The sequence below is a fragment of the Lissotriton vulgaris genome, chromosome 3_1 (assembly GCF_964263255.1).
Source record: "Lissotriton vulgaris chromosome 3_1, aLisVul1.2, whole genome shotgun sequence".
In the NCBI taxonomy this organism is placed as follows: domain Eukaryota; kingdom Metazoa; phylum Chordata; class Amphibia; order Caudata; family Salamandridae; genus Lissotriton; species Lissotriton vulgaris.
This window is the reverse complement of record NC_141689.1, coordinates 159,835,444-159,861,783: the sequence shown is the minus strand read 5'-3', so window position 1 is coordinate 159,861,783 and position 26,340 is coordinate 159,835,444. Positions and strand designations below refer to the sequence as shown.

At 45.3% G+C, this 26,340-nt stretch overlaps 1 protein-coding gene across 1 annotated transcript in view; it reads left to right on the top strand.

Annotated features, from left to right (window-relative positions):
• LOC147726150 (aldo-keto reductase family 1 member A1-A-like) overlaps nt 1–26,340 on the top strand; it is a 315,836-nt gene that overhangs the window by 21,821 nt on the left and 267,675 nt on the right. Inside the window, exons 2-3 of the mRNA XM_086960256.1 lie at nt 21,622–21,754; nt 24,570–24,689. Coding sequence (XP_086816382.1) covers nt 21,671–21,754; nt 24,570–24,689 — 204 coding nt within the window. The 5' untranslated portion in view covers nt 21,622–21,670. The remainder of the gene's footprint in view (nt 1–21,621; nt 21,755–24,569; nt 24,690–26,340) is intronic.

The window sequence follows — 26,340 nt, the reverse complement described above, 5'->3', positions numbered from 1 at the left end:
GGGCTGGCCTAGACACCGACGCGGCCGGCCACGCCCTCGGAGGCAGGCGGGTGCGGGTTTACGCCCGCCCTGAAGACGGATAAAAGGAGCGGAAGCCAAGAAAGCATCCTCTTGTTCCTGTGCTCTGAAGCTGCACCTCCCCGCTGCACGTGAGCTCGAGACGGAACGAAGAGCCAATTTTGACCCACCCACCAGCCCCTGAGGACAGCGATTCGTTGTAAATACAGTTGACGTAGTATCTTTTTTGTTTTCTCTGTTTTCTTACAGGTTGTGATGATTGTCGTGAAATTTCTTAAGATGCAATAAAGATTGGTTATTTTCAGTATGTTTGCAAATAAAGTAATTTGTATTGATCAATATTTACGCTTGGTAATAAGTGGTGTTTGCTTTGTAATCTTAGTAACTTAGGTAGAACTGTCGTATTTATTTTGGTCGGGCGGTAAGGTCATGATCGGTGAGCAGTAATTCGAAGATCCCTATGAAGGGGCGTCACCCATTACGGATGGGAGCGCTCGGGGGAGGTGGCCAATTGGCCCCTCAACGGGGAGGCGGTCCTGTCTAAGGAGAGGCCGCCGGAAGGAAAGGAAAGGTGGTCAAGGCCCCTTCCTGGATAGGAGGGGCTACGGCCCCTCCTGGGGAATTTCCCGGGGCCAGGACATCTGCGACGGCAGATGGGTAAGTTGTGTGGGGTGCGGGAGGGGGTTTACGCTACCTTTTAGACACCTCACACGAATCCTCAGACGACCGTTAAATGGCGTCGAGTTTATTGGGGCCCCCGTCAAGTACAAAGGGAAATTGGTAGATGCACTTGAGGTACGCCTCTGTGCGGTCGCTCCTCTCACAAGTGAAGGGGGTATTTCTGGTTTAGGGATCTGACACCGGTTACGACCTTGCCGTTGGCCCTTAACGTTAGGATGTACAATTTCAAGTCAAATGTTTTGGAGGATGTTAGTTCGGCTAGGAGAACCTTTGTATTAGAGATCTGTTAAGGTTAGCCAAACATCGTAATGTGGAAATGAAATTGTACATAATATGAAACTGTTATTTTAATGTTTTAATTTTTGTTTCATATTTTTAATAAATACGGCCGGGAAGGGTAACTCCCTTCCCGCCTTCCAAAAGTTCAAGAACTGTTTCCGGTTTCCCAATTCTTGGGGATGATTGTGTTGAGAGGGGGTGGCGGGTATCTCAGCCATATTAGATTTTGTTCCCCTGATGCTGGACACTATTGTTGACATTTTGCCATGTTTTCATTTAACCCTCTCTTATTTACACATCCTGCGAAAATATGACAACATGTACTTTTAGAAAAACTAGAAAACGTGTTGCACAACAGTTATTTGCCTGAGACGGCCGGCCAAACACACATGAGCCCTTAGGGAGTGGCGTGCCCTAGCACTCCTCCGCCCCCTCCCCCGCCCCTCCCGACAGCGCTGGCTCAGAGCCGGCAAATGTAAAACAAAGCAATGCAAAACCATTGTTTTATTTGACACTTGCTGGCTCAGAGCGTGACAGTGGGGAGACAGTCCTCCGCCATTGCAGAGGAGCCGCTACTGAACTTACTGCTGTGTAAAATCTTGCATTACTGTGGAGTTTGCGTGGTACTAAGTTTAGCGTATCGGTGACAAACACCCTAAAAGTTCTACCTTTTAAGGCATTGTTAAACCTCCCCAAGAGTGGTTTACTGCCAACTTCCCCACAATCACTTAAAGCAAAAAAAAGGCATATGCAGATTAGCTGCGCAAAGCATTACACACCCCCTTCTTTCAAGGACAAGGGATTTCCCAAAAGGAAAACAGTTTCCTGATGGAGGAAATAGAAAGAACAGCGGGCGGGATGTACTTCTGCCCATATTCACAACACTTACCCCTGTGTTTGCTTACATTTTTATCCATATTTGTAACCTCCTGAAAGTGAGAAATGTACTCCAACCATAAGCCTTCCTCTTCTACGCAGAGGTTTTTGGATTCTTGAAAACAAGTCTGTTCGCGGGCTCAGGTATGTTCAGGCAATTCACTTTTATTTGAATATTTATTTTTCTTCATACTCACCTGGCGTTAATGATAGATTGCTCACTGTACGACCAGTTAATTAAAACTGCTCGACGGTCACTCATGTGCGGGTGGGTGAATGCTATGGTTGACATCCCAGCACCCACGCCAGAGAGGGTGAAGACTGGCACAGTAGTAATCATTAACTAGCCCGATGTACCCGGGTTAATTCAATTTGAACATTTTTAAGAGTTTGGACTGGACCCTTGCATCATCGAGTCAAAACTATGGCGTGGAAAAACACTGCTGCTCTTGCACATACAATCAACGAGAGTCAGAACATGTGTCTCAAAAATAGAACAAAATCCCATTGATAACAGAATATAACATGCGCGGTGTATGTAAGCAAGCTGCATAGATTGCAGTGCGGGTTGGAAAGGAAGGCCTGGTGTCTATTATAAGAGTTGTCTCCTAAACATGCAATCTGTGAGGCTGTAAACTACTTTCCTCCTTCATGCATGATAATAAACTGGATTTGGACTTCTGCAATAGAGTAATACATCCGTGTATGCGCATGCATGGCTGCAATCACTTTAAATACCATGTAATTAAGAGCCCTGCTTTTTTCACTCGCATGACAGATCTGCAACATGCCATGAAGTCCCGAACATGGATGTACTTTTTTGGGGAAAGCCTTTTTGCAAATGTATTGAACACTAAAGTTGTGCGAAAACAAACAAAACCATTTCAGTGGAAACACTGCACAAAACACAAGCACTATGGCGCCTGTCTCATATAGGTATATACATTGATTTGTTTAACACTTTAGTGCTGTTTCCTGAATTTGTATGAAGTTTGGCAGACATTTAGCATGTTCAGCTGACTCTCTTCTAAATTTCTAATCTGTGTGGATTCATCAAGAGAGCAGAGTTAACAGGGGCTTGGGGGTGCGGGAAAACAATTTTATTTACTTCTTTTACAAATTCATGAACGTGCATGTAATTTGGCTAACTTTTAGCATACCTTATTTTCTGTTGGTATGTTAAGTTTTATGCATATAAACCAAAGAGGGAGAGAGTTAAATGTGATGGGCAATAAAGTGCACAGCGAGACAGAGAATGGATGCGAATACAAAACTGATAACCTCAACATGGCCTAGTATTGTCATTGAGAGGTTCTGTTAGCTCGGTTTCGCATGAGAAACAATGTGTTTGTCAGACTGCAGCTAACAATCGGCACTATTTGGAATTAGAGTCTCTCAGTTTTCCTTATCTTTCATAAATTAAATTATTTCACAGATGAATTTACCATACAATTCTGGATTAATAGCATTTGCCATATAATTTGCAGAGGTCATAAAGATTCCTATGTCAAACAGATGAAAATAGCATGCCAATCTGCCACATAATTTAGAATTTTTGCTGCATGAACTTAGATGACTTTGCTGAATAATCCTATTATCCCTGACAATGGAAAAGCCCTGAAGAGTTATTTAAGGGTTGTCAATATGATAATAAAACCCATATGTCACAGGAAACATTAAACATGAATATTTTACAGCTCCCTGCATACCACTGCATTTGGTGCAATAAAAACACGCAAACAGGTATGCATATATACACACACATATATATCAGGGCTGGTACAGTCCTCACCGGGGCCCACTCCAAAATTAATGAATAGTCTTTTCCTTTGCAGGAGATGGATGCCATTCAAATGAGATAATTTCGAACATTTATTATTCATGGACTTTAGAGAGAGCAATGGCTGTATTTTGACCTCTCGATCTTTGACACTATTAGAGTTGGATTCAAAACAGTCCTTTTTCACTCATGTCCTTATTCTAGACTCTCCTCTCACCCATTGCGTTGGGGAACACGTAGGGTTAAATTCTTTGAATGTGCGATGTACTGATATATCATAATGGTTTTGTGTTTTGTTAAAAGTTCACAATGAGGGCAGAATTCCTGGCTACATACAACTTTTATCTGTCACGTTATATTATTTTCTTCGTATTTCTCTAATTTAGTCTCTCATCAGTCCTTATATCTTGCAACATGAAAAGGTTTGTTATTTAATCAGTACTGCTTTACTGCATCTTGTGATGTTCAATCAAGCCCTCCAGTGGACATTGTTTTTCCTTCTGCCATGACATTTATTACTGTTCTCCTTTAAAAGCAAATTTTGGGCAAGTTTTTTTCTTCCTCTAATCTGAATCACTAAATTTGACCTCAGAAATCTCTGGTTAATGATTTTGTTCTAAATGAACAAACAATTGTTCATCCTGATTTAAACCAAACGGTATCTTTGACCCTAGTGTGATTTAAACTGTCTCAATTACTATTTCACTGTTGCCTCCATGTTCATTCTTTCCAATTATTTTGATTCCATAAAATGTTGAGTGCTTCCAGTTGTTTTGATGTGCTATTTTAAAATACCAGGCAACTGGATAATTTCTGCCTTTCTTTGTGATGGCTCTAGTATGTTCCAAAATTCATTTCTGCAATTGACATTTGATAAATCTCACAGAGTAGATGGCTTGAACACTTTAAAACATATATTGCATATCTGATTTTACGTGCAATGTTCTGGTCAATTGTTATACTCAGCAGGTATTGAGATAAATGAATTACAATGATCAAACATGTGCCCCTGTTTTCCCTGAGTTCTCTTTCCCCACTTGTGATTCTTTTGTACTAGCTCCTCCTCACGATGTTCCTTATCCTCTTGGTCTTCCTTAGTTTGTTTCTCTATCCTCTTCTGTTGGTCCTGAAACATCAGTCTAATTTTGTTTTTAAAAAATGCACTTTTTAAGATGTTCATGTCTTTGATGTGTTCATTTCTTCTCTTCAAAATCCAAATCAGAAGTGCTCATGGAGTCTACTGTATCTTGCTCTCACTGTTATTTTATCCAATGTGCCCTTTCTTTTTGCTGTTGTAAATCTTCTCGCAAATATAAACATCTTCCCTATTAGAATCGTCTGTCTCTAGTTGGCAGAGGTATACACTTCTGACAAATAGGGACACACCTTTTCTAGTCAGGGCAAGGGGATCACACCCGTTGATAACCCCTGCTCACCCCCTTGGTAGCTTGGCAGAGCAGACAGGCTTCTCTCAGAGGCTGTGCGTTAAGCATTTATGACCACATACAGTAATAAAGTGAATACACTACAAATGGACACGACACAGTAGTATTATAAAAATAAGGATTTTTATATAAGGCTTAGCACAAGACCAAAAACCGACAAAAATATACACAATCTTAATAAATACTCTTGGAAGGGAAAATAATAGTTCAAATGTAGTTTCTTCTTTAGCACAAAGTCTTTCGTATCAAAATCAACTTTTCTTCCTGGAAACACAGTTCTTGGCAACAATGTGACCCACACGGGAGTCACACGACGTTGAGGCAAAGTTAATCCAAAGGTTCGGCGTCGACCGCGAGGAGCGCTACGTCGAGCCGGGAGTCACACGGACCCCCAACAACACAGTACCTTAGGAAAATGAAGCACACGATGATCAGCGGCGTCGAGCAATCCGGCGTCGCGTCGTCAGTGTCGATCAGGCCTCAGTAGTCGTCGATGTCGATGATGCTGTTGCAAGAGTGAGCAGCGCTCACGGCGTCGAGAGGGCTTCGAAGTCGAGGCGATCAGCAGCGGTGCAGACACAAGGGGGCATATTATCAAGCCTGTGCGCTAAAATTATCGCCGCTTTATCGGCCGAAAACGGCCGATAAAGCGGCAATAATGGGCTTGATAATATGCTCTATGGAATTCCAATCGAAGCACATGTTAGATGTGAAGACATCTAACATGGGCTTCGATTGGAATTCCACAGAGCATATTATCAAGCCCATTATCGCCGCTTTATCGGCCGTTTTCAGCCGATAAAGCAGCGATAATTTTAGCGCACAGGCTTGATAATATGCCCCAAGGTCCCTTGGAGCTGGAGCCGAACTCACTACTCACTGGCGTTGCTGCTGGCGTCGATCGGGCCTGGCGGCCGGGTCGAGGAAGCGGGACACTGGAGCTGTTACTCACGATGTCGAGCTGGATTCGGCGACGTCCGTCGGCGTTGAGATTGCTGGTTCTTTCAGAGGTGCTGGATTCACAGGTTCCAGCAAATAGCACTTTAAGCAGATGAAGTCCTTTAGCCCTGTGACTTCAACAGGAGACTGGCACTCTTCCAGCCCTTGGAGATTTTCTTAGCAAAGTTTGAGAGTACACACACAGTTCCTCTCTCCTGGTTCCTTGGCAAAAATAAAGAAGCAATGCAGGATTCCCCCCAGAAAACAGCATGCTGGCAGAAGGGGTAGGCAAGTCCTTGGATCAGAAGGCTTCTTGTCCTTGGTTTCAGGGTTCCTTGTCAGAAGTGATCTAAATTCTTGGCTCAGGGGTCCTTCTCTTTTACCCCTTTTTGGCTTTGATCCCTTTGTCCATGCAGGGGGATTTCCCAACATCCTGGGTCTGTTGAGGGTGGAGCCAGGCAGAGGCACCTGGCCTATTCATTGAGCAGGGCTGGGTCTTCAGACGCCCAGCAGGAGGTGGAGCCAGCATTGTCACTGGCAGGAGCAGAGCTATCGGCCTCCTGGTAGGAGGTGGGGCCAGGATCGTCCATGGCAGGCACAGAGCCATCAGTCGCCTGGCAGGAGGTGGAGCCAGCATTGTATCAGGCAGGGCAGGCTATCAGCAACTACTCTCCCCCTAATCTCAACGCAAATGTCCCACTCATCCCACACTGACTCATCCAGACCTCTGGAGCCACCCAGCTCCTGTCACACACACACCAAACCAGCAGAAACCAGAAATAGTTAGACAAGAAAATAGCCACTTTCTAAAAGTGCTATTTTCAAACCCGGGGTCCAAAAACCATCCACACCAACGGATGCGTAATTAAACCCCGAGTTCAGGGATACCAGACTCGACATTGCACCATGCTCCCCGAGCCAGCTAGGATTATAGCATTAATAATCCTGGCAGCCCATTCTAACTAATGGAGAGCAGGTTACCTCGCAATAGTGAAAAACGAATATGGCTGTAATTCACTATTAGGACATGCCAACTTGGTCAGGCCTGTCCTACCTTGTACTTACAACGCACCCTGCCCATGGGCCTACCATAGGGGTGACTAACATGAAGTTAAGGGAAGTTTTTAGGGACTGGCAAGTAGGTGTACTTGCGCAGTCAGCGTGACAGTACTAGACTGCACGTGGGTCTGGCAATGGCAGACCCTCAGACATACTTTTACTAGGCCGCTCTTGTGGGTGGCACAACGTGTGCTGCAAGCCCACGAGCGGCATTTGCATTTACACGCCCTGGCACTCCTGGTGCACTAGACTAGGGACTGACAGTAAACCAAATAAGCCAAACATGGAATTTAATCAATACAGTAATTTAACATAGGGAGCACTTGCACTGTGGCACTGATCAGCAGTGGCACAGTGCCCAAAGCATATACCAGCAAAACATCGTAAAACAGTGGAGGCAAACAGATAAAATGGAGGAGAGACTCAAGCCAATGATGTCAGGTCTAACACGTGTCCCCTCCAGCTGAAATGTGGGGAGAACTACCCTTGACCTAGGGAGTCCTCATCACTAAGGCGGAAAAATCTGGACAGACCATCAGCATTGGCGTGATCTGTACCAGGGCGGTGTTCCACCGTAAAGTCCATCCCCTGTAGGGAAATGGACCACCTCAACAGTTTTGGATTCTCACCCCTCATCTGCATCCACCATCTGAGGGGCCTGTGGTCTGTCTGAACCCGGAAGTGAGTCCCAAACAGGTAGGGTCTTAGCTTCTTCAGCGCCCAGACCACAGCAAATGCTTCTCGCTCTATCGCACTCCACCTCGTTTCCCTGGGAAGTAACCTCCGGCTGATGAAGCTACAGGCAAGTCTCGGCCCTCTTCATTCACCTGAGCTAGAACAGCCCCCACCCCATGCTCTGAAGCGTCCGTCTGGACAATAAATTCTTTAGAAAAGTCGGGTACCTGGAGTATAGGTGCTGTGCACATTGCAGTTTTCAGGGTGTCAAAGGCCGTTTGACAGGCATCAGTCCAGATCACATTTCGTGGCTGCTTCCTGGAAGTCAGCGAAGTCAAGGGGTGCACAATGTTACCGTAATCCTTGACAAACCTCCTGTAGTAACCCGTGAGTCCTAAGAAGGCTCTCACCTGAGTTTGGGTTTTGGGCGGCGCCCAAGACAGGATGGTATCAATCTTGGGTTGCAGGGGGGCAACCTTGCCGCTCCCTACTTGGTGCCCCAAGTACACCACAGAACCCTGCCCAATCTGGCACTTACTGGCTTTGATTATGAGGCCTGCTCAGCGCAGGGCCAAGAACACTTCCTGGAGGTGGCGCAAGTGTTACTCCCAGCTGGCGCTGAACACTGCGATGTCGTCCAGGTAGGCGGTACTCAAATCCTCCAGTCCAGCCAAGACCTGGTTGGCCAACCTCTGGAAGGTGGCAAGGGCATTCTTCATCCCAAAGGGCATCACCCGGAACTGGTAGAGCCCATCTGGTGTGGAGTATGCTGACCTCTCTTTTGCCCCATCGGTTAGGGCGATCTGCCAGTACCCAGACGTCAGATCAAATGTGCTAAGGTACCGTGCAGCCCCCAACCGATCGATGAGCTCATCAGCTCTGGGGATGGGGTGCGCGTCAGTCTTCGTGACTGAATTGAGTCCTCGGTAATCCACGCAGAACCGAAGTTCTGGTGAAGCACCAGGCGCTGTAGCCTTCGGGACCAAGACCACTGGGCTGGCCCAAGGACTGCTGGAGGACTCAACCACCCCTAAGGCAAACATTTTGGAGACCTCCTCCTTAATGTATGCTCTGACCTTGTTAGTCACCCTGTAAGCCTTGTGCTTCACAGAAGGGCTGTCTCCGGTGTCAACATCATGGACACACCAATGAGTGACACCCGGAACCAAGGAAAACAGATCAGGGAATTGTCCCAACAGTTGGCGACAATCCTGCTTCTGCTCAAAGGTCAGTGTGTCAGAGAGGACAACACCGTCCACTGACCCATCTTGCTCTTTAGCACACAGGAGGTCAGGAAGAGGCTCGCTCTCCTCCTCCATTCCAGCATCTGTAGCTAGGAGCATGCCCACTTCGGACCTTTCTAAGTGGGGCTTCAACCGGTTGACATGCAGGACCCTCAAGGGGTTCCTGGGAGATTTCAAGTCCACCAAGTAGGTGACATCGCTCTTCTTCTCCACAACCTTAAACGGTCCAGTCCACCTGTCCTTGAGCGCACAAGGTTCCACAGGGGTCATGATCCAAACTTCCTGACCAGGCTCAAGCTCTACCAGAGTGGCATTCCAGTCGTACCAACGCTTCATCTCCTCCTGGCTGGCCTCCAGATTTGCCTGAGCAAGATCTCTGAAGCGCCGAGTCTGGTTCCTAAAGGCCAGCATGTAACTGTATACATCCTGGGGAGGTTTCCTGGGAGATTGCTCCCAGCCTTCTTTGACCAGACTCAAAGGTCCTCTTACCGGGTGACCATACAAAAGCTCAAAGGGGCTGAACCCTAGAGACTTTTGCGGCACCTCTCGGTAAGCAAACAACAGGCATGGCAAGAGGACGTCCCATTTCCACCTCATTGGTTCTTCAAGACCCATGATCATGCCTTTAAGGGTCCGGTTGAATCTCTCAACCAGCCCATTTCCTTGAGGGTGGTAAGGAGTGGTGAACTTGTAGGTTACCCCACACTCCTTCCACAGAGACTTCATGTAATTGGAAATGAAGTTGGTGCCCCGGTCTGACACCACCTCTCTGGGGAACCCCATCCGGGAGAAAACACCCATCAGTGCCCGTCCCACCAAGGGGGCCGTCACTGTTCGGAGAGGGATGGCTTCCGGGTACCGTGTGGCATGGTCCACCAAGACCAGGATAAACCTGTTGCCCAGGGCTGTCTTGGGGTCCAGGGGCCCAACAATGTCAATCCCCACCCGGTCAAAGGGGGTACTGACCACTGGAAAAGGTTGGAGGGGAGCCTTCTGCTTCCTTCCGCTTTTCCCACTTGCCTGGCAAGTGTGACAAGTCTTACAATGGATGTCTACATCCCTTCGCATCTGAGGCCAATAAAAATGGGTGACAAGCCTGTCATAGGTCTTGTCCTGCCCCAGATGTCCAGCTAACGGAACGTCATGAGCCAAACCCAGTAGGAAGGCTCTGAAGCGCTGGGGTACCACCAGCACACTGGCTGACCCAGGCTCAGCAGCCTTAGGCTCGCTATACAGGAGGTCGTTCTCCCAGTAAACAAAATGTGACCCTGACTGATCACCTGAGGTTTGGGCTGAGGCCTGCTGCCTCATACCCACAAGAGAAGGGCACACTTTCTGTTCCCCACAGAATTCCTCCCTGGAGGGACCACCATCCTGCTGCCAGTGGGTCAGCTCGGGCAGGTCTCCCAGTTCAGCAACTTGTTCCCCTGTGGGCTCCAGGGCATCCCCCTCAGGGTCTACCTTCTCCTGGACCACGGGAACTACGGGGCCGGTTTCCCGCGCCTCCTGCCTCTTCTCTTCACAGCTGGGTCCTGGGCCATTTTTTCAGGCTCTGGGACCCCATCAACACCCTTACTAGCTGTCATCGATCGAGTGGTTGCACACACCCACTCTGGCACACCCAACATTTTCAAGTGTGTCTCCCTCTCCACCTTAGCCCAAGTGGAGTCTTCTAAATCATTGCCCAGGAGACAATCAACAGGCATGGCGGGCCTTACAGCAACTTGAACAGTACCTGAAACTCCCCCCCATTCAAAGGAAACCTGAGCTACCTCACACTCTTTCTGGGAGTTGTCAGCAGCTATCACAGGGTAGAATGCGTGGGGAACCACCTGCTCTCTGGACACCAAGTGACACTTGACAGCTGTCACACTCGCTCCGGTGTCTCTGAGAGCTTCCACTCTATGGCCATTAATGGTCACCCACTGCCTATATTTCCTAATGTTACTAGGCAGAGGGGGTGGAGGGACCATTTCCATGTCTCCTAGCGAGACCAGGGACATTTCTGCGGGACCCCTCCCACCAGGGACAACTATCTCCTCCCCTCCCAGGGCTACACTCGCCAACTGACGGGGGGGTGCACGCGGCGGTGCATTAGAATTCTTCATGGGACACTGGGGATCATAATACCGGTGTCCCACCTGCCCCCAAACGTAGCAGGTCATCGGGCCCCTATGAACAGGTTTACCTGTCGGGCCCCTGGCTTCTTCTCAGGGGGAGTCTGGGAACCCTTCCCTTGGTTCCCTTGGGGATTACTTTGGGGCCCTTTCTGGGACTCCTTCTGTTTGCCCTTGTCCCCCCCACTCTTCTGCTGGGGACCCTGCCCACCTTTGGCTGAGTCTCCCACTGGACCCTTGTGGACCCTGGTACTGACCCAGCGGTCCGCCTCCTCCGCAAGTTTTCTAGGGTTAGATATCTTGCTATCGATAAGGTGCGGGCGCAGCTCTGGAAAACAGTTATTAGACAAATGCTCCCAAGCAAACAAATCATAAAGAGCGTCATAACTTTCCACTTTGCTGCCCTTTACCCAACCATCCATGGCTCTGCAAAAATAAGACACATATTCAACCCATGTCGTACCAGGCAACTTCTTACATTCTCTAAAAGCTTGTCTGTACTTTTCTGGGGTTAGGCCATACCGCAACATTAAAGAATCATTCATATGAGCATACGACATACTATCCTCAACAGGCATGTCTAACAGGATATCTCTCCCCTCATTCACAAAGCGACCCCACAACCCTGCTCCCCAATCCTTCTCAGGGACCCGGTGGGCCAAAAATGCTAACTCATATGCTTTAAACCATTGACCAATATCTTCATTCCTATGATAATCTTTTATCACATCTTTAGGGAAATAAAACCTACTTTCTGCAGGCTCAGAGGGGATGCTGCCACCAGAGGGATTCAATTCTAACTTCTTAGCTTGGATGTCCAACTCCCTCAACTTGTTATCACGCTCCAAAGCTAACTTCTCTCTTTCAAAATCCAACCTTTTGGTCTCCAAATCAGCTTCTCTCCTACCTCTTGCATTTTCTAACTCCAACTGCCCATTTATCTTAAGCCTTGCCATTTCCATGTTGTATGCTCGCTCTTTCGCCCTTTCTTCTCTTTCTTCAGGGGAAAGACCTTTGGAGGATACACTGCTACCGGGAGAGGACACAGGCCCATTCACTGGCGCCTCCTCATCCCCTTCCCCTGGCGGTACCACCACCGCATCAGAGGGATCTCCAGACTCCAACCAGGCCTCCAGTGCTTTGAGATATTCCTCCTTTGCTGAGATGCCTTTGGTAGGGACTTTACATTTCTTGCAAAAGGATTTCATCTCCTTCAATTTGTAGACGTTTATCTTTGCCCTATCAAATTCCTCCTCAACAACAACAGGGGTAGTGACTCCGGTGTCACTCATGGTCAAAACTGGCAGTGTTCGAAAAATCAAGCTTCAGAAAAGCGGAGAACAAAAATAGGATCCTTCCAAATTAGATTGTGGCTGCGCTATGGTCTGCTTTCACTATGTAGTGCACACTAACCACTGCACATGGGTCATAAATGCAAAGTTCAAATCCCACCGCTGCCACCAATGTTAGAACCGGCTGTCTCTAGTTGGCAGAGGTATACACTTCTGACAAATAGGGACACACCTTTTCTAGTCAGGGAAAGGGGATCACACCCGTTGATAACCCCTGCTCACCCCCTTGGTAGCTTGGCAGAGCAGACAGGCTTATCTCAGAGGCTGTGCGTTAAGCATTTATGACCACATACAGTAATAAAGTGAATACACTACAAATGGACACGACACAGTAGTATTATAAAATTAAGGATTTTTATATAAGGCTTAGCACAAGACCAAATAACGACAAAAATATACACAATCTTAATAAATACTCTTGGAAAATAATAGTTCAAATGTAGTTTCTTCTTTAGCACAAAGTCTTTCGTACCAAAATCAACTCTTCTTCCTGGAAACACAGTTCTTGGCAACAATGTGACCCACACGGGAGTCACACGACGTCGAGGCAAAGTTAATCCAAAGGTTCGGCGTCGACCGCGAGGAGCGCTACGTCGAGCCCGGAGTCACACGGACCCCCAACAACACAGTACCTTAGGAAAATGAAGCACACGATGATCAGCGGCGTCGAGCAATCCGGCGTTGCGTCGTCGGTGTCGATCAGGCCTCAGTAGACGTCGATGTCGATGATGTTGTTGCAAGAGTGAGCAGCGCTCACGGCGTCGAGAGGGCTTCGAAGTCGAAGGCGATCAGCAGCGGTGCAGACACAAGGTCCCTTGGAGCTGGAGCCGAACTCACTACTCACTGGCGTTGCTGCTGGCGTCGATCGGGCCCGGCCGCCGGCGTCGAGGAAGCGGGACACTGGAGCCGGTACTCACTATGTCGAGCTGGATTCGGCGATGTCCGTCGGCGTCGAGATTGCTGGTTCTTTCAGAGGTACTGGATTCACAGGTTCCAGCAAATAGCACTTTAAGCAGATGAAGTCCTTTAGCCCTGTGACTTCAACAGGAGACTGCCACTCTTCCAGCCCTTGGAGATTTTCTTAGAAAAGTTTGAGAGTACACACACAGTTCCTCTCTCCTGGTTCCTTGGCAAAAATAAAGAAGCAATGCAGGATTCCCCCCAGCAAACAGCACACTGGCAGAAGGGGTAGGCAAGTCCTTGGATCAGCAGGCTTCTTGTCCTTGGTTTCAGGGTTCCTTGTCAGAAGTGATCTAAATTCTTGGCTCAGGGGTCCTTCTCTTATACCCCTTTTTGGCTTTGATCCCTTTGTCCATGCAGGGGGATTTCCCAACATCCTGGGTCTGTTGAGGGTGGAGCCAGGCAGAGGCACCTGGCCTATTCACTGAACAGGGCTGGGTCTTCAGACGCCCAGCAGGAGGTGGAGCCAGCATTGTCACTGGCAGGAGCAGAGCTATCGGCCTCCTGGTAGGAGGTGGGGCCAGGATCGTCCATGGCAGGCACAGAGCCATCAGTCGCCTGGCAGGAGGTGGAGCCAGCATTGTATCAGGCAGGGCAGGCTATCAGCAACTACTCTCCCCCTACTCTCAACGCAAATGTCCCACTCATCCCACACTGACTCATCCAGACCTCTGGAGCCACCCAGCTCCTTTCACACACACACCAAACCAGCAGAAACCAGAAATAGTTAGACAAGAAAATAGCCACTTTCTAAAAGTGCTATTTTCAAACCCGGGGTCCAAAAACCATCCACACCAACGGATACGTAATTAAACCCCGAGTTCAGGGATACCAAACTCGACATTGCACCATGCTCCCCGAGCCAGCTAGGATTATAGCATTAATAATCCTGGCAGCCGATTCTAACTAATGGAGAGCAGATTACCTCGCAATAGTGAAAAACGAATATGGCTGTAATTCACTATTAGGACATGCCAACTTGGTCGGGCCTGTCCAACCTTGTACTTACAACGCACCCTGCCCGTGGGCCTACCATAGGGGTGACTAACATGAAGTTTAGGGAAGGTTTTAGGGACTGGCAAGTAGGTGTACTTGCGCAGTCAGCGTGACAGTACTAGACTGCACGTGGGTCTGGCAATGGCAGACCCTCAGACATACTTTTACTAGGCCGCTCTTGTGGGTGGCACAACGTGTGCTGCAAGCCCATGAGCGGCATTTTCATTTACACGCCCTGGCACTCCTGGTGCACTAGACTAGGGACTGACAGTAAACCAAATAAGCCAAACATGGAATTCAATCAATACAGTAATTTAACATAGGGAGCACTTGCACTGTGGCACTGATCAGCAGTGGCACAGTGCCCAAAGCATATACCAGCAAAACGTCGTAAAATAGTGGAGGCAAACAGAAAAAATGGAGGAGAGACTCAAGCCAATGATGTCAGGTCTAACATTCCCTTTTTCATAGTCTTCTTTATCTCTTAAGAATGTCCTTTGTTTTCTTGACTTTACTTTTTACTCATGTTGGTATATTCTTCATACTTTTCCGTAAGTTCTTTCAGATCATCCAATAGGGCTATTTTCCAACTATTTTTTCCACTTCTCTATTCTGTGTCTGTAACAAAATTGAACTTTTTGTTGAATGTTTAATAGAAATTTCCAACAGCGCAGCTGAAGCTTTCAATATGTAATCTCCCTATTTCTGCAATAATTATATGCTTCTGTCATAATGGCTGGACATCAATGCAATTCTTAGTCCCCTTAGTGCTCTCCTTGTTTCTAAGTATTTTGATTTCCCACCATGTATTGATTTCTCTTTTGGTAATCTTTGCAATTCTTATAATTTCTGTTTTGGTTCTATCTTGTGTGACTCCCCTTGTATGTTTAAATTGCTTTTTCTGGTATCATTAATGTTTGCTTCACTGCAGAGTTTATTTCCCGCGGCTGGTCTTGGCATCTCTCTTGCTTCCATAATGTCTCAAATCACACGTATACCTAAGGGAAAGTTAATGATGCTGCTTTGCTTCCCTGACCTCTCCTTTCAGAGTTCTTGTAATAGTTTCTACTGTTCTTTGTGAATATTTAGTCTTTTCTCATATAAAAGTTTTTTGAATGCTCATCTACTTCCCTTTTCACACAACAGGTTCGTATCACTGTTATTCATTGAACTTGAGTGCTGCATTTTTTTAGCAACCAAATGTGTCCAAGATAGCTTCATTTACCAGTCATCGAGAATTAATTATGAAGTTGTATTCTGATGGCTAATGAATTTCTGAATAGGCATTCCATCTAGCCCAGACCCAGTGAAAATATTTCGTTTGACTTTTTTATTTAACTTTGAATTCCCCAGTTCATAATATTTTAAATTATTTTAAGTAGTATATATGCTTTTTGAGCACTTGTATACTTCTCTTTTCTTAATGCAGGTTTATTCAGTCTTGTATCACCATTATTAATTTACCTCCTGAGCATTGCATTTTTTTTGCAACCATATGTGTCCACAATTGCTAGTTTCACCAGTCCTCATGCATGGATTGTAAAGTGCCATTCTTAATGCTAATGAATTTCTGTTAAATAGGTGTTGCGTTAAGCCCAGACCCAGTGAGAATATTTAAACTTTGACTTTTTTAAACTTTATAATCCTCAGTTCATAACAATTCAAACCATTTATAGCAGTGTACATGAATGAATTTTACTTTCCAGGAGTGCAGTAGTTAACCCCACCCTCGTATTCATACATTCCATTGAACCACAATTCAGATCATGTTCCACACTGTCTTTGTGATCCTATTTTCTTATTGACCCTGAATGCTTCACGGGGCATTCACGTGTTTTCCCTCTAGCACAGTATACCATTCATTGCAGTTCCACAGCCGTTTGTTCCACTCACAAGCACCTTTATTTCTCTTTGAAGCCAAATGTATACATAATGGACACTTATACCAGTCATCCATTGCTAATTACCAAGTGTTGTTCTTGTTGCTGATTAAATACTGTTTGTCGGACACCTCAAACATAGACCCATTAGAAATGTATCAACTTTCTTTTCTCATTTTACAATAAACTCAGTAGTTCATAACAATTTAAACTCATTTTAGCAGCATATGTTGATGAGTCTTACCTCTCAGGAGTTCAACGCCACTTAGCATCTCTCTTTCTGAACCATTTGGTTAGATCTCTTATGCATTCTTCTTTTCCTGCTGGTTAAAGTTATTTCCTCACAAGACTCTCTTAGGTTGTGGGCAGCTGTAGCCTGGTATTATGTTTTCTCTTGTTTCAGTCCAAATAGATAGTAGCACTCAGCCTTTGTTACAAGGTTGGTGCAAACCTCACAAGGGACGGCTCCCAAATAAATACCCTTTTCCTTTTGCAGGAAACAGACACCATTCAAAGGTTATTGTTTCAGTGATCCATTGTTCCACAGAGATTGTAAAATGACACATCCAAACAATTGAAAAGACATACCATTTTATGGCATTGACATAACTGAAAAGAATGAACGTGGGGGGAACAGGTAGAAGAAATTGATACAGCTGGAATTGCTCTTTATAATTGGGCTAGGATCAAAAAACCATTTGGTTTAAATCAAGATGAAGAACTGTTTGTTAATATGGAATGAAATCTTCATCAAGAGATTTTGGAGGTGAAAATTAGTGATTCAGAAGAGATAGAAAACATGCTGAAAATTTGGTTTTAGCCTAGAAACAAAATTTGTATTATCTATGGAAATTATGTGGCAAATTGAATGGCAAATGCTAAAAATCTATAATTAGGCAGTAAATTCTGCTGTCGGCAGAAACCTATAGCTCCATAAGCTCTCAATATTGTTTTTTAAAACAATTTACTCATTGTATTGTATTGTATTGTATTTTGCTTTTGTATGGCGCGACTGTCACCCTACGGGTATCCTGGCGCTCTGGGGGAAAAACATCATCAGATGGAAACTGCAGATTGAAAGGCTAAATAATGGGCGCCAGGGTCTCAGACTTTGGCAAATAGCCACGTCTTTAGGCTCTTCCTGAAACCTATCAAGGAGTCGGCTTGCCTGATATTCTGAGGCAGCTCGCCTCAGAATATCATGAAAGATAAAGAAAACGAGAGGGTCTAATTCCAATAAGTGCCCATTGTTAGCTGCACTGAAGAAAACAGCATTTTCAAGCTAAACCTAGTGTAGTGGTATATGATGTTACCAGAACTCCTCAATGGCAATATTGGACCATATTGCACAGTCGTCTGTTATGTATTCAGGCTCTGTGCACTTTTTTGACCCATCCCTTATAGCTCTGCCCCCTTGATTTATCTGTAGAAAACTAAACACACCAACAGAAACCTAAACATACTGAAGGATTGCCAAATTGCATACATATTCATGAATAGGTACTAGTTAGTAGTAAATGAACACTTTGTTACCCCCACTCATTTTAACTGAAGCCCTTTGATGAATCATCATAAATCTGACAATTCTAGGAGTAAGATAAACCTGTTTTATGTTGGCCAAATTTCATGCAAATTCAGGGAACTGCACTAAAATTATAGCTAATTAATAAACATATATTTGAGACGAGATCAATAGCGCCTGTCTAATGATGGGTTGACCGGTGTTTCCACTGAAAAGGCATTGTTTGCTTTATTAACTGTGGTGTTGTTCAACAAATCTGCACAAACATTTACTAAAACAAGTACATCCATGTTAGGTTCTCCATGGCAAGTAGCATGCAGATCTGTCAAGCAGGTGTTTGAAAAAAGGGGAAGGGTGAGATTCGTGAAAATGACATTTATCGTTTTACCTCTCAGAGGATGCTTGGAAGAAAATGCTTAACAGATTTAAAGTTCTGGACAAGTGTGTGAGGTATGTTTACTGTACCTAACCACAACTGGTGAATTTCAGTAGTATTTAGGTTTGGTTTTGTAACCACAAGGTCACTTTAACTGTGGCTTTTCAGTGCATATAAACAGGATCTAAACAACATCTGTGGATTGAGTTATCAACAACTATCTCATTTACCCTGAGTCCAGGGCAAAAGGATGTTCCTTCTAATGGATGTTCCTTCTAACAGAGATAAACACTTCACTTCAAACATGTTTTTAGCATTTCCCAACCCCTAAATATCTTTCAGGATAATTTTTGCACTTGTATATGAACAAGATCTTCTAAAGATCCACTTCTTGCAAAGGATGAAAATCATCCAGGACCAGTTAAAACAAACTTGTCAGTTTTTGTACGGTTTCATACAAGTCAGTAGACTGGGAGGATACCATAATATTGACTTTGGTTAGTTAATGCACTCCCAAATAGCTATGCGTATACTTGCGACAGGGTGATTGGTAAGATTTTTGGGTGTGCAGCAGGGTGTCACTTTCCTATCAAAAAGGTGTCCAAAAAAATTTAACGTAGCGCTCCCACCTGGGAAAGCGTCCCCTGGATGCACTGCTAAATTCCCTCTAGGGTAGTAATCCAATACTTGATTTGGTTAAAAAATCAATGTAATTCCAATTATTCTGGTTGAATCTTGTATTAATTTATGAATTTCTATAAATCATGAAACTGCAGCATTCCATATAAGTGCTCATCAATAAATCATCTCATTAGACAAATCCTGTAGTTTGAACGATTCCAATGAACCAGGATCAAGTATTGATTACTTTCCTAGTGGGAATTTAGCAGTGCATCCAGGGAACGCTGCCCCAGGGCGGAGTGCTACTTTGAAGGATACCGTAATAACCATTAAAGATGAGCATCCCCTAGATAGGAGGCAGAAAGGGTGTGGATGAACAAAGTGTAGACCTCCTTAGTGTGTTCATGGGTTGGAGAAGAGAGTTCATGGTCTACGTTGGGTAGCCAATTGTCAATTCATTATGTACCTTTAATGAGGTAAGCTAAAGGGGGCCCAGAGTCTTGCGTGCAAAGCAAAGCATCTAGCGGTCAATCCTTCATCATAGCCAATGGAGGGCTATCTGCACAGGGAACTTATGATCAGTGCTTAATTTGTTAAAAAAAGAATAATTATAAGTGCCAGGGCCCTCTTCAGGAGGCCCCTGCAGCTTTTACCACCCATTGGCCCTGCCTTTGTTGCCAATGACTAAACCAACACAACTACTACCCATCACACTCCTACAAGTGTGACAGCTCAGACTATTCCAGGCCCACACAGCTATATGAATGGCTTTATAAGGTATCAGTGATTTTACTGTATATTTACTATATAAACAAATGTTGTTGTGTTCATCCCTAAATGTGTTAAAACAGCACCACCATGTGGCAGACTGTGTTAAGCACCTGCATGTACAATTTTTTGTGCATGTTCCAAGCACCGGAAACCACGGGTTCAAAGTAAGCACATCATTTAATCCATGAGAAATAGCAGGGGCGCCTACTCTAAAAAAGTGTATTCTGAACATCTTTGAGGCAGGTTTGTCTTGGGAGACAAAGGTCTTGGACTCTGAAACATTATTTGATAATGACTCACAAGAAAAGGTACTGTTAAATATATCACATGGGCTTTGAGGTTACATGTGGTTAAATGTGTGTAGGGAATGGGTCACCTAGCTGGGTTCGTCCAGTAATGATTTACTAAACCAGTTATTATACTTTACCAATTTAGAAATAGTTTTTCAGCTGGGCGCTTCATGGATTAGTGACAATGTTAAAATTTTGCAAGATTCTGATAAAGGGTTTAGTTGTGGTATGTGTAATCCTGCTCTCTACCAGCGACAACAGCTAACTCTATATGGTAAATATGTGCTTATGAAGCAACGGTGTTGATCGCAGAGTAGACATTTTGCAAATCTGGTACATTTCATCCATATACATGTGAATCAGTAACTATCAGTGCAAAAACCTAAAGTCAGCACTGACTCTTCAATTCACAAACATTTTTTTGCACATTACAGAACCAGGGCTAGTGGGTCAATTCAGTACTTTGCCAATGTGCTATTCTTTTTGCTCATTTTTATAGTCCACCTTTAGTTATTAAATGTTGTCTTGCGATTAAAGTAATTGAAGGCCAATCGTGCCTTTTTTTGTGTTAATGTCAATCATATTTTCTGTGCTATGCTTTAAAACGAATAGTGGTTCTATGCCTGTTCCAAATGCAGCCTCGTGCTAGGAAACACACAGACTGTTATGCTAAAATTATATGTGATAATGACAATTTTTACATTGAACATTTTTATTGCAAACATATGGCCACCACTTTTAAATTGCTAAATATTTTATTTTCACCTTTATGACCTATACCTGCTAAAAACAAAGCATCTTATTGGCAGACCTACTGTTTCTATAACATAACATCTACTTAGAGTAGGCTTTGGGCCAGTCTCTTTCTCAGGATTGGGTGTCTTTGTTGTGTGCCTCAAAGCCCTGCTTGAGTCACTGGCTTTCTTACCTGTTCTTGTGTTTGTCCTGCCTGGAGCATTTTGGTTTCGTAGTGTTCAGATTGGATGAGCTGTATTTTTCCACTGCTGACTTGGAGGAACTTCCTTGTTTTTTTTTCTTTGCCTTCCACCACTCCAGTGGAGTGCACGTTTTTTCCCTCTTGTTCCTCCTAACGTCCAAGTGCCCAGTACCGTCTCTTTATACTTTCTGATGCTCTCAGTCCTATTTCCAGTTGTCACTTTTTTCCCCACCACAGAACACAACCGCCACCCTGTGCGCTCTCGATTTACTCCTCTCTCACCCACTCAGCGTCTTCAATGTATATTTTTATTTATTTAATTACAATTATTTTATTTATTTTATTTTTTACAAGGGTCTGGTAGCTGCAAAGTGCTGCAACAAACCAGCTCGTTTCCTTTTTTTACATTGATGCACACTTTTTAAAATATTTCTTTACTTTTAATGTATCGTTCTAAAAGGCAATCTGCTGTGTTAGAACGGCAAATTAAAAATGCCAAAATGCTTCAATGGAAAACCTATCCTAAGCTGGCTGGCCAGACATCCGCATGAGTGACGTGAATCGGTGGGCATGTATTTTATTTGCTTGTCTTATGACGCACTGGCAGCTAGTTTGGCATTAGTTAATGCCAATGCAAAAACGCATTGCTGAAGCCAATAATTCTGCCTTTTAAAAGTAAGACATTTAACTTTGCTAATGCTTGTTAGTTAAGTCCAGCTTGGCAGAGTAACGGAGAAACTGCTAGAGTGATGCATGGCACAGAATGACTCAACAGATGGACTCTATCCTTTCTTCTTTTCCAGGCCAAGAGTTTTGGAAGTTTCTCCCTGAGACCCAGAGGCAAACACAACAATGGCTAGGAGGACAGTGACGCTATCTACGGGTCAGAAGATGCCCATGCTTGGGCTTGGCACCTGGCAGAGTCCAGCGGGACAGGTAGGGTGGCTGCAGATACTAAACCCCAGCTGAGTTGGCGCCAAGTGCATACCTCCACGGTCTGTACATGGTCGATGCCTGTGGACCTCAACGCTGCCCGTTGAGGCGGCTATGCGAAAGGGAGCCTATGATGAGCGTGGTTAGACCAACAAGGGCATCTGTGACACCGACATTCATTGGGTAAACATTTGTTTATAGAACAAACCTCACAGGCCAGCTCAGCATCTATTGGTGTAGTTCAATGTCAAAGTTCTTTGATTAACTTTGCGCCAGAACATACAGCATTTCGATGCTCTCATTACGGTTGTGAATGTGTTTTAGGACAGTGTAAGTGGAAAATTGGCATTTCTTTTCTTTTAATACACACAAGAGAAGACTGCAATCCGTCTGCGGAGTTTAAAGTAGAAGGGAGGGATAAAAAAGGATAAGAAGCTAAAAAAATATGGTGTAGATCTTTGACTTATTTTCATAAAGTCAATCAGTTTGGTTGCCTTTGGACGTCCATCTGGAGCTTGTCCTTGGATGCATCCTAAGTCTCTGCTGGCATTGGATTTTGCTCCATGTGTGTAACCATCGACAGACATCCCTACCAACTGCAGCGGCCATGTAGAAGTCAGGCACAGGTTCCGGTTGTGATGCTGTGGCTGGTATATTGGTATTTCACATGCCTGACCTCAACATGGACGGTGTACTGGAGGGAGATAGCAACCATTATCTACTCCTGGCACGCACTACCTTCACCTTCACCTTCATATCAGTCCTATTATTCCTCACAAGGCACCCTACTAATATCCAACAGCACAATCACATCTCAATCTCAACACCACACAATTCAATGGTGCAAGTTACTCAAGAAGAGCACCCCCGCCCACAGCATGGACCATGGCCTTCTGCATACAATGTAGCAATGGCACTCTCCGCAGTACCAACACACCACTGTATGGCTTCCACCAGCATTACCATCCCACACAACTACCACTCTATCATCAACTCGATAACCTTCACTATCACCTTATAGCTCTCTATTGCCACCTATCACCGCAGAACTATCAACCCTAAAATTACTGCCCTATCAGCTCCTTTGGACTTCCTATCGAATAGCACCGTTCTATTACCACTCTGCACCACTGCACTGCCACCCCATCGACTTTCACCAAAACACAACCATGTGAACACTGGTTTAACACTTCAGCACTGCACTACAACCCCCAGGTCTACGCTACCACCCCAACACTACAGCAACCCTCCTACACTGTTGCAGCACAAACCAGTAATGCACTCTCACTTCCAGCACCAGAATAGTACCGCCTTCATGGTAAAATCCACCGAACAACACTGGCACTACCACTGCATTACTGCCCCAACACCACAGCACCACCCTCACCCCATGTTACCACACAGTTGACCAGGCATAGAGAAGACCCTTGACACACGCAGCAGGTCACTCCGGCGGTTTTAGAGTAGAAGAGGCATGTGGTATTATATAGGAAGATGTCCATGTTCCGCGTGGTCGGTAGGATTTGATATCATTAGCATGAACCACGGAAGCTCTCTCCTGTGAATTCCAAATGTCTCTTCACGTGAAAGTGGCGAGTGTGAGGTTTCACTATGGGATATGCTGTGGATGGGTGGAAAAAGATAAGGGACAGTTCTGGCTCTTGGTGGTGAGCCAATCTTTAATAGTCATTAAGGTAGGGTAAGTTGCTTGTTGTTGATAAGCAGAGTGGTCAAGAATCCCTGCAGAGGATGATCCCTTGGAGGCTGGTAGGAAATTTGTCAATACCCCAAGGAGTATTCCTGACCATCCAGAAGTAGTGCTGATGAAGGGACAAAGTTGGCGAGACTGTGCGTGGACCGTCTGTCACTGGATGTCGCGTGCCGAGATTGGTCAGAAACTGTGACATGGAGATTGTGGCAACAGGGTTGGCGAGGTCAGAGACGAACACAGGTCACGGCCGGTCAAAGGTTGGCAAACATACGGAGGCACTGCAAGGACAATGGATAGAGTGACCAGTGGCAGGATTGGAGTCTGACTGCATCCGTGGTTGTCAGAACTGTGGGCGTCATTGAGTTAGAAGTTACACAGGAGCCGAGTCTCAAGTGTGGACCTGACATGGAGGTATCCTCCACTGACGTCACCTGGTGATAACTTAACTCTGCAGGTCACCGCTGCCAGGAAGAGAATGCAGCAAAAGTCGGTTGCAATCTGACTCCCAAGGAGTAGTTGTAGGAGCTGTGGGTTGGTACCTGGAGAGCCGCAGCAGATGTGGGTGTGGTGGGCAGCACAGGTGGTGGGGACTATAGTCTACAGGAGTGTACATGCAGCAGGCTGAAATGTTCAGAATGTATGTATCCTTCCCTGAACACTCATTCACCCTAATGTCTCAACCCTCATGCCTTTACCTCGTGCATGCTGCACCCTCCTGTCTGTTTTGACTCATGCCTCTTGATCCCCACAGCTCTGTGCCATTGTTGCTTTAGACCACGTATCTCATCTCATCAAGATCCTTGTCGCTTTGTGTTTGCTGCCTGCATGCCTAATTTAATGGCGCTCACTGTACCAAGCACTGAAAGTTAGATGTCCGAGTTTGCTTTCTTGGGATTTAATGATCCACAGGTTGCAGTAGATGTGTCCTGTGAACTTTTAATTCACTATGAAGTAATCCAATTTTGATAAACTGTAATTTTGCACGTCATGTTCTCTTGTGGAAACATCCATTTAAACAAATTATAAAACCAAGGCATACAATGTGGAGACAAAATTCCTAGACCAGGGTTAGATTACACAATTTACCACCTCCTCTATGCATTCCAGGTGAAAGCTGCGGTGCTCCATGCTCTGGAAGTCGGTTATCGCCACATTGACTGCGCATTTGCCTACGGTAACGAGCAAGAAGTGGGGGACGCCTTGGTGGAGAGCGTGGGACCATCGAAGGTAAATAGTGCATTTGTCAATCTGAAGATGGTGAACTATTGCAGATTGGTGGTATGAATACACCTCTGTGATGTGTTATTTTATTTTATAGACATTTTCATAGTGCATGGCTTTGCATTAGTACGCCCCGCAAGTGTGGTTGGAGTTCTGGTACCTTTGTGCCTTGTTCGTGATGATTCCATCAAAGAGCAGAGTGTGATTTCTGGTTATTTTAGTTGAATAAACGGTTATGTTTGTTATAGGTGAAGATATGTAGGTCAATGCAGGTAGATGTTGAGGGAGTAACGGACAGTGCTCAGTTTGCATATTGGTTTCAAAGTGGTGGGCATGGGCTCTCACTGTTGGGTATCATCACTTATTTTCCTTCATCAGACTTTTAGTCTGAGCAAAAGAGAGAAAGGCAGAAAATGGTACAAGAAGAAACCAAGGGGCATATTTACAAGGAGTTAACGCTACTAGAACGTCACTGTTTCTGACGTTCTGGTGGTGTTAAGTCCTTCGCCTTATCTACAAGGCGTGGCTTAACACTGCCTTGTAAATAATATTCCTATTCACGCAGCACTTAATGTGAAAGGGGCATCCAATGGGTCTTGCAGTGGGCGTTCCCGCACAGCACCCATTGCTTTTTGACATTGCCCCATATTTACAAGGTGTGGGGTAGCGCTAAAAATAAGACCAGGAAATACCTGTTCTTAAACAGGCTATACAATATATTGCTCTTTCCATGTGGGCTGCATTCTGCGGCACACATGGCTAGAGCAGATTGCCTGTTAAGATTGTTTATGTGCAGGAAGGTTTTCCTTCCTGCACATAAACAATACCCCCTGCAGCGCAGACATGGACGGAGTGCTGAAACTTTTCAGACGCTCACCCCCACTCACAGATCTTGGTAGAATCCATCACCGTTCTTTAGCTCACTTCGCCACTCCAGTTCAGGCATAGCTATACCCAAATCAGACTTGACCCGGTGCCTAATGGGAACAGTCCAGCCCGACCTTCCAAGCCATGTCTTTCCTGGACCGGAAACAAGCATCCTGGGACGGGTTTCAGACTAACAGTCCTCATCAGCCAGGCTAGCTTGAATCCATTGTCATAGTGAGCAAGGGACCTACGTCTGGGCATACCCTGCCAATTTAGGGCGAACAAAGCAAGCACAATAAGATGATGGATGGAGTGCTGAAACATTTCAGACACTCACCCCCAGTAACAGATCTGGATTGAATCCATCATCGTTCTTTAGCTCACTTCACCACCCCAGTTCAGTAAAGCTATATGCAAATCAGTCTTGACCCCGTGCCTCATGGGAACAGTGCAGCCCGCGAGCAATAAAATGATGGATTTAGGCCCAGATCTCTGTACTGGGGTGAATGTATGACATTGTTCTGCATTCTGTCCATCAATTGTTCTTTTTGCATTTGTCACCCTAGCAAAATGGCACCACGGAGCCTGCGCTACCGCTAGGCAGCTTTTTTAGCACCAGGGGAAATGCAGGGGTGCGCAATATTTTTTTGAAACTGTCGGAGCATGGCGTATCCAATTTTGGAGTAACACCACGCTCCGCCAGTTTATTGTAAATATGCCCCATTGTCTGACTGGTTTGTCACTCATGTGGCAAGTCCGATGGGTCAGTCAAAACTTCTACTCCAGGCCA